At 35.2% G+C, this 10,000-nt stretch overlaps 1 protein-coding gene across 1 annotated transcript in view; it reads left to right on the top strand.

The window, feature by feature from the left end:
- The window catches only part of LOC106884508 (uncharacterized), a 718,976-nt gene that overhangs the window by 679,248 nt on the left and 29,728 nt on the right, over positions 1 to 10,000 (top strand). Inside the window, exons 7-8 of the mRNA XM_052967039.2 lie at positions 5,168 to 5,352; positions 7,573 to 7,737. Coding sequence (XP_052822999.2) covers positions 5,168 to 5,352; positions 7,573 to 7,737 — 350 coding nt within the window. The remainder of the gene's footprint in view (positions 1 to 5,167; positions 5,353 to 7,572; positions 7,738 to 10,000) is intronic.

Raw genomic sequence — 10,000 nt, 5'->3', positions numbered from 1 at the left:
TATATATATATATATATATGTATATATATATATATATATATATATATATATATATATATATATATATATATATATATATATATATATATATATATATATATGTATATATATATATATATATATATATATAAAAGATAATAAGAGTGAAAAAACTACAGAAGGCTTGTGTTACATGGTTAAAGTATATATTTAAATTATGTCAGAAAAATGTTAGAAAATGTTAGAAAAATGTTATAAAACCTTTTTGGTATATAAACATTGTATTTTGAGAAATAACCGGTTTCGTGTTGTCTTTTCAAATTTCTCTACTTCATTGTGTCGTGTTCGCTCTATATATATATATATTTAACAGATACATATATATGTGTGGGGGGGTGCATAAAGGTGCACGCGTTTTAGTAACACTGAAAATAACAAGCATACTGCAATACTCACACTGCAAAAACACGCAGAAGTGCACACGTTACAACTATGCACTCCTACATATTAGCCTATATATACTTGGTTCACAACGCACAGAGTGAAACGCGCACACATACAAAATTTGCATACAACTGATTCCTTGTTTCAGTTGCACTCATAAATCCCCTTCCTTCCGGAACACTCTCAGTCTTCTTATCTCTGTCATTTTCAGAATGACTCAACATAGAACAATGCCTTTCTTTGTTACATCTTTTTCTTTCTTTCCTCTGCACTTCCTTCTTTTAAGTAGATACCGCTAAAGACATTTCAACTTTATTAATCTTTGAATTTTAAACAAATAATCGCAATTACTTTTCACTTTATCTCCTGTGCTATTAATTCCACCGCTAATTATGAATATAAAAAATGTTCTGCAACAGGTGGCCTAACCCCCAAATTATTGAAACAAGGTAAAAGTACAAACCATCGACTTGTATTATTTCTTACAACTTGCATTGTTTTGGCTTAAAAAATCAAAACGTGTGTGTGTGTGTGTGTGTGGAAGGCGTCTAAGAGACAATAAGTCAGGAAAAAATGTACTCGTATAACTGTCAGTTGAGTGGATATATTAATCGAAGTGTACAGTATTATATATCCATTACGCAGGTATGATAGGATGTACTTCCTTTCATGTGTGCCCCATCATGACTATAATCACCAGTCCCCCAGCTTTGGCCCTCCACCATTACCTGTGAGTCCGGCAAACAGTTTGACTAGAACATACAAATCGACCCTAGGACTTAATCTTTGTAAGCCTAGTACTTATTCTATCGGTGTCTTTCGCCGTACCGCTTAGGTTACGGTGACGTAAACACACCAACATCGGTTGACAAGCGATGGTGGAGGGACAAATATAGACATGCAAACATACACACACATATATATGTATATAAAATATAAATTATATATGTATATATATAATATAAATAGTATATATATATATATATATATATATATATATATATATATATATATATATATATGCGACTGAAAATTTCAATTATATTTATTTCTATGCGAGATACTACACATGCTCAGTAGCTGCTCGAACCTGTCATTAAGGCATTGCCTTTCAAATCATCCGCAAGATAACATTGTAAATTGTTTTATCTACATAATCATGCAGAGAAAATAATAAGTCCAAATGTAAGGGGCTTGATGTAGTTGTCTGAATCAGAAAATAAATTATGTATGGTTAGAAAGAGAATATTTACAAACAACAGCTTCGAAACACAACATTATATATTATCTTAACTACATAATCATGCTGAGAAAATGCTAAGTTAAAACGTAACGGGTTTGATGCAGCTATCTGGAACAGAAAATAGATTATGTTATGGTTTGAAAGAGAATATTTACAACCTACTGCTTCGAAATATGTAGTTTGCCTACTCAGATTATAAATTCGCATTTATAGTTATGAGTGCATTTGACCTTGCTAGTAAAGTCATAAATTCAATATGTTGAGGTTTTCAAGGAAAGAAAAGGCCAATCTAACAAGCATTTCGCAAATATAATCTATAAGCTAATCAGTAAAAAAAAACGCAATATTTTTCTAATTACCATCATGCTATCAAAGTTCCACCGTTAAAATATTTAGACGTTAGTTCCGTCCTTATGAGAAGAATTCAAATAATTAAAAACGTATTACAGACACACATGCACACACACACACACACACACACACACACACACACACACACACACACGAATGCGCGTGTGCACAAATACATATCCATATATATGTATATATGTATATATATATATATATATATATATATATATATATATATATATATATATATATATATATATATGTATATATATATATGTATATATATATATATATATATATATATATATATATATATATATATATATATATATATACATATGCATGCACACATACATATACATGCACGCATACATATACATGCACGCATATATACACACACATTATATATATATATATATATATATATATATATATATAAAGTGGCTATCTTAATTGGAAAATTTAGAAGACAAGCCATAGGTTAAACGATTCAAAACAACTATATATAAAATAGTTGCGTTATTATTATGTTCTTGAGATTTACAGAAGTACTATTGTTCCAACTCTTAGATTTTTTTGCCGAGATTCTGAAAAAAAATGTAAGATTTAAAATAAAAGAACTTTTGTAAAATTCAAGAAGATAATTGCATATAGGCGCGCGCGTACATACACATACATACATACATAATTTATGAATATATACATACATAAACAGACAGATATACAAATGCATATATGAATGTATATATATATACATGCATATATATATGTATACATGAATAAATATATTTATATATACCTATATATGTGTGCATTTGTGTTTATGTGTGTATGTATACATATATATATGTATATGTGTGTGTATGTTTAATCTGCATCTGTGTACCCAACAAAATAGATTGAGGTTAATTCACAGTTATGAATTAAACGCGCCACCACTCAGGCTTCTTTGAGTTCTTTACTCTACGTAGCCTGACAAAGTGCCTTTGAACTTTGCAGCAAAAGGTAGACATACACACACACATAAGTAAACATATATATATATATAGAGAGAGAGAGAGAGAGAGGGGAAGAGGGAGACAAAGGAAGGAAGGAAGGAAGGAAGGAAGGAAGGAAGGAAGGAAGGAAGGAAGGAAGGGAGGGAGGAAGAAAGAAAGCATACACAAATGTGTATATTTAAGCCAGTTGCTGTTTAGATTTAAATCGTTTGTGTTTACATCAATTGTATGTATAAATGTGCGTGTGTGTGTCTATATATATATATATATATATATATATAGGTCTGTTTGAGTGTGTCTCTATATCTGTGTCTGTTTGTGACTGATCACCCCCCCCCCCCAGCAGCATTCTAACTCCTCTTTTAACGTCACTTCACAAACAATAGCTGCAAGGAAGATCAACTTGCAAATTGGATGTCAATCGAGTTTTTTTTTTAATGTTTTTGGTACTTATCAGCATCATGCACCACTTCATTGCAATGGTTCAGTCCTCCTCACATTCTAATTCTGTTAGCCCTGGGCAGTTTTACCTATTTACGATCTTAAAATATTCAACTTTTCAATCAGAATTCAAAGTTCAGGAAATTCCAAATTATTGCTTTATACTGCAGGTTAAATAAACATCAGAGATGCTTTTCCCAAAACAGAAAATACAAGAGCAATTTAGAAATGTTGCTAACTCTTTTGATAGCGACTAAAGTATTCGCATCGTTGAAAGTCCTTTTGTATATTCTACAGATATCTCAAAATCACAAGCTTTTAGTCTTTTTAACCTATACGTTTTGCCAGAGTGGGGCAGCGAGGAACAAATTGACTTTCACCCGCAAACTGGTTCCCTTTGCGTTCTCTTGTCAAGTACAGCCACCTTGAGCAAGTATCAGATGCTATGACTATCTCTTCGGTAGCCTTCTTCGGTTATTTAGATTCCAAACCAATCTTCTGCAAGAAATAGTGCACTGGTGTTGCTGAGAAACCGCAATATCCAACTTCAATAAGGAATCCGGTTGAGTGCTTGGCCCGCATAACAAATCAACGAGATTTGCTATAGGGCCTGGTACTTATCGTTTTATCGCTTTTGTGAATGATCCTAAAGGAAATTTGGAAATATTAACGAATAATTCCTTCACAAGAGAGATAAACTTCTTATCGTCATCAATCAATAAGCCTTACTGTAATTTATGTTGTTTGCTATGGTATATAGCTGTTTGTCGGCTTTCATCCACCATATCTATGATTAAATGCATTTCTGTTGTAAACATACCATCTATTTAGGGGTATGTAGAACTACATTATCCAAGGTTCGGCTGCTATTACTAGCTGATAGAATGATTATTTAGAAACTCTTCTGTAGTCTCTAATGCTCATATATGGATAGAGTGACAAACTGCGTCCCCGTTCATAATTCTATGGCCAGTTTAGGTTTTATGTTCTCGGTTATGCTTCTAAAGTATCTAGTGCAAAATAATTTCGGTTACAAATCTGAAGTCTTGTACTTATGAAGCAAAGAATCATTTACATCGTAGCAAGTAAGAGAATAGATTTTCGAATCTGATTGGGCAAACTTCTGATTTTTGTTCTTTTCTAGATTTGTTTTCCCTTTAAACGGAGATTAATATTGCTACAAAATATGATAGGAAAAAATTCCTATCACTTCAACTCTCAACTAAATCGTTTTCCGTTTTATTTGTTGAAGTTTTGCATATTTGTTTTTTTCGTTTTATTCTTTTTGTGGTAAACCATAACGCTTGAGTAGTTTGACCTCGAGGGCCAAGCATTTAACCTCTTACCATTCAGATTATTCTGTCAAATGTAATGATTGTTCATTAACACTGTTTTCAGTTAATCACACATTATCTTGTGGCATCAAGAATTTGCTGATGTGATTGTTTATTTTCAGAATGACATTGTAGAATAGGTGTGAAATGTTGGATCTGACCAGTTTGAACGTAAAAGAGGTAGAATATTTCGGCCAGATGTGTCCGGTTTAAATGCTAAAGAGTTAAAGATGCTCTGACTTGAAGTGCATGCATGAAAGAATGGATGAGTGTGCGCGTTTTTTGTTCTTTTGTTTTGTTTTGTTTGTTTGTTTGTTTGTTTTTTGACATTTGTATCTGTTTCTGTTTTGGTTTTGCTTCTATTTTACTAATTCCAGGGAATACTAGGATCCGGCTTTGCGCTCAAGGTGCAGCAACAGCAGCGACAGAAGCACCTTAATAGGCGTCGAGTGCCCGCAGCCATGTTGATCCAGTGCGTGTGGCGTAGCTATGCAGCCGATGAAAATTCTATGTCCATTGCTACGTGGAAGCGTCACATGACACCTTGTCCGAGCCCTACCACGTAAGTATAAGTAACACTAACCGTAATCGGCAATTTGTGTATGCCCAGTGTCTGAGGGTCTACTAATGTAAACCACGTGATCTTACCGATCCCTATTAAATAATTAGTTTCAATCCGATGTCTAAATCAGGAATGTTGAACCTTTGTAAAACATCAGACGAATTTCAAGTGGGTATGATCCTTTTGGGAGGGTGTTTGTACTGTAAAAAAAAACAGATAGTGAATCTTTAATTTCACAAATTCGTGAAGTACGTAAAGTAAATCCCTGGTGATTATTTCTACTATATCGAGTCCTGAGAGTCACAGGGCTGATAACCCGGGTTTCATAGCATATAATTTGATATAAGTTAGATGCTTATGAATTTATTAAGATTTGTTAAGATTTATTTGAATTAATATAAATTACATACATATGTGAAGGCTCATGACCTTGGTTAGGGTGTTGCATTCTCGATCGTAAGATCGTGGTTTCTTTTCCCAGACCAGGTGGGGCGTTATGCTCTTCAGCAAAGCACTTCATTTCATGACAATTCTATGTCCGTTGCTACGTGGAAACGTCACATGATACATTGTCCGAGCCCTACCACGTAAATATAGAAAACTGTAATCGACAAACTGTACTTGTCCAGTGTCTGAGGGCCTACCAACCTAAACCATAAGATCTTTCTGTCCATAGTACCTTAAATGATCCCTGTTAAATAAATAATCTAAATCCGATGTCTGAATCAGGAGTGTTGAACCTTTGTAGAATATTGGACGGATTCCAAGTGGATATGATCCTATGGAGAGGATGTTTGGGCTGAGAAAATAAAGATAGTGAATTTTACAGATTCATGAGTTATCTGGAACAAGTCCCCTGATCATTAATACATCGAGTCCTGGGAGTTACTGGGCCAATAACCCGGGTTTCATAGCGTATAAGTGACAGAGATCAGAACACTTCCTCTGAACTGGATGCCAGTCTATCTCAAGGTTAGTCATTTAAGCTGGGTGGAGGCAACATGAAAAGGAATGCTTTGCTCAAGAGTATAACGCCCCACCAAAACTACGATCTTGCGATTATGAGTGCAACACCATAACCAAGGCCATGAGCCTTCGCATTAGTATACAATTTATATTAAATCAAAATAAATATTTATTTTAACAAATTCATCTAACTTTTATCGAATTATGATAAATATTTTATTTTTTCTCAAATTCATACGTATTTTATATCGGTTTCAAATGTTGGCACAAGACCATCAAGTTCGGAAGCGGAGTAAGCCTCTTACATCGATCTCAGTACTCAACTAGTACCTATTATATCGACCCCAAAAGAATGAAAGGCAAAGTCGACCTCGGTGGAATTTGAACTGACAACGTAAAGACATAATATTCACTTATCGACAGTCCACAGTCTTCGTCATGGCTGTTTAATCTGTATTTCTATTTACTAATGTTGTGCATCACAGTGCAGGTTTTAGACTATTGAAGCTATAACTACTGGTGTTATGTGTGTGTATGTGTGGGAATTGCAAGCCGACAAGCGGGTAGAATTGTTAGCACACCGGGCAAAATGCTAAGCAGTGCCTCGTTTATTTTTACGTCCTGAGATCAAATTCTGCCGAGGTCAACTTTGTCTTTCATCTTTTCCGGGTCGAAAATTGAGTACCAGTTGATAAATTCTCCGTGTGTGTGTGTAGGTGTGTGGGTGTTATATGGATATTTTTATGTTTGTCTCGACTGAGTGGGGAGATGATATTTATAGGATGATGTTATAATAGGTTTATAGATCATTGTAGATGTTTCGGTGTTTGGAGTCTATTGTACATATTCTAGCTGAGACTTTAAGGGTTAGTCTGTTACAGCCATAAAATATCCCTCACAATTACTTTCAGTATTTTTGCATCGATGTTCTGTCGATATGGCTTATGTGCATCCTCAGATGAAACGTTGAGCACTGGTTTGCGTTCTTTATAGATTTGCAGATAGTGAGGAGACCTGAGCAAGACTCCCTTTCACTTTCATTATCTGTATATTTGGAGCTATTCAATAATATTTGCAATTGATAGAGAACATTTTTTTCTACTTTCTTTTCGTCTTTTTCCTCTATCACATTATCATTTACTTGCTTTACATATTTTTTTACTTTCGAAGGCATATGTACAGTTTATTGAACATAATACATTTAATGAAAAGTGTCCTAGTTTTATGTTATTATATCTTTTACTATCTTTACAGGGAGCCACGCTGGAAAAACAATACATCATTTGTGAGCAGGTTCTCTACTAAAAGACGAGACCGTTCTTCACAAGGTTCCAATAATATCCAGTCACCTATGGTACCTCGGCAGTTGAGGAAGGCTTTCACGGCAGGTGACGATGATATATCGGACAGTTTTAACAGGTAAGGAACAGAATCAAATCATCTATACAAGAAAGAACTAACATAGTAAAGAGTGTACATAGATGTGTGCACAACATTATAACTCGCAAACATACACATAAATACCGGAAAACACACTGGAATATTAATGTATATACATTTCAAATTTTGGCACAAGGCCAGCAAGTTCGTGGGAGTGGGTAAGTCGATTACATCGACCCCAGAGTTCCTCTGGCGCTTTTTTTATCGACCCCGAAAGGATTAAAGGTAAAGTCGACCTCGGCAGAATTTGAACTCAGGGCATTTTGCCCGGTCTGCTTATGATATTGCCAGCTCACCGCCTAAATAATGTCTAATTGATAGTAATTATACAGCATGTATAATATATGAACACGTCAGTGTTTCTACATAAAGGCATACTCATTTCATTTTATCTTTTTTTTTTTTTTTACCTTTACATAAATAAAGTTTGATTCATAGCAGGAAGTTCGATATAATATTTGGGTCTCTAATCATTATTTATATAAATATACAGTTTGATATTGATATACTAGTACATTTTAAGGCGATGAGCTGACGGAATAGTTACAACGCCGGACAAAGATGCTTGGAGGCGTTTCTTTCAACTTTACGTCCTGAGTTCAAATGACACCGGGGTGACTTTGCCTGTCGTTCTTTTAGGGTCAGTAACATCAGTTCCAGCTGAGCGCAATAGCTTGTGGTTTATCATGCATCAGCATATAAAATCGTTGGACAAGAATTTTATCTTAGTGGGGAGTAGGCAATTAATCTATTCGTATGTAACCGGAATTTTCGTCAGGAAATCGATGATGCAAAGTAGAAGAGAGCAATAGTAAGTTGGAAGAGGAGATGAGGAGTGCGAAGAAGAAAGATATGGGGAAGCAAATGGAGTAAGCGGAATGACAAGGAACGGAAGAAGGATGTCGAAGTTATAGAGATCTCGGTTGCTACGTCTGGTAGAGTGAAAGGAATAAATTTTATGCACTTTGACAACGAAGTGGAGTTTCCTTTCATTATACCTGGATATGTATCTAGCAAGCTAGCTAGATAGACATCTCAAATTCAGCACTTCGTTTTGGGTCTTCTGTTGGGAGCTGAAGTAATATGCAAACATCGAAGGCTAATTTACTAAGTTGTGAATATAGTGAACCTTAGCATTTGCAGCGACTATAAGGGATTTAAAGATGTGTTGTTCATATTTAGAAGTGAGATAAGGTGACGAGCCGTCAGAATTGTTAGCACGATGGACGAAATGCTCTGCAGTATTTCGCCCCTAGCTACGACTTTGCCTTCTATCCTTTCGAAATCGATAAATTGAGTACCAGTGAAACAGTGTTGTGGATGTAATCGACTAGTCCCCTCTTCCACATTTCAGGCCTTGTGCCTTTAGTAGAAAGGATATTTAGAAGCGAGGTATGATATTGTTAGGCTGGCATAAACAGTTATTGCGTCATTGTGGAGACATGGTTTGCATGACTCTCACTAGAGAAGACTTACCAGGTCTCTGTTCATTGAACCAGTGGCAATTTAATAAGCCGTATTAAGGTTGCATGTGGATGACGCTTGGTAGGGAAGAACAAAAGTTCGAATCAGGGACGTTGTTGGAGAAGACAGTATGTAGGACATGTGGAGAATATGAAGCCTGGGATACATCAGAGTTGTAATCCGTCGTCACACGTTATAATGGTGCGATCTTATAATAAACCAGCAGCCCAAGCGACGAGAGGCGGATGTAACGCAGTGACAAGTGTGTTATCACATGATGGAGACAGTCTACTTCAAAGACACGAAAGACAAGCCAGTAATTTCAGTCTGGTAATGTCACTGTAAGACTTCAATGGACAGTTTACTTACTTTTTTCTGACTTTCTCTCAATATCTGACTACTGTCATTATCTATATGCCTCACACGCATTGTTGCTTCCTTCTTTCTTTCGTCCTTTCTTTCTCTCCCCCTCTCTCTCTCATTCTCTCTCTCTTTGTCATAGCTGTTTCTTTGGCGACCATTATCATCAAACTTATGCAGTATCAAACCATTTTGGTGTTTTTGGGGCAAAGCCATCAAAAGTTTTACCAAGTACGAACTTAATCGTTTGATAAAAATTTATAGCAAGAGCACTAAAATGCCAATAAAAATTTCCATTTGTGCTGACATATTTTGGTGGGGAGCATAAATGTTAAACTGTAATGGGAGACGAACTGGTGAGTCCATAATTCATATGTATATGTGGCCATACATATTTTTATCACTAAGCATGATTAGT

Source organism: Octopus bimaculoides, chromosome 4 (genome assembly GCF_046866305.1).
Source record: "Octopus bimaculoides isolate indiv1 chromosome 4, ASM4686630v1, whole genome shotgun sequence".
Taxonomy (NCBI): domain Eukaryota; kingdom Metazoa; phylum Mollusca; class Cephalopoda; order Octopoda; family Octopodidae; genus Octopus; species Octopus bimaculoides.
This window is presented reverse-complemented; position numbering and strand designations above follow the sequence as displayed.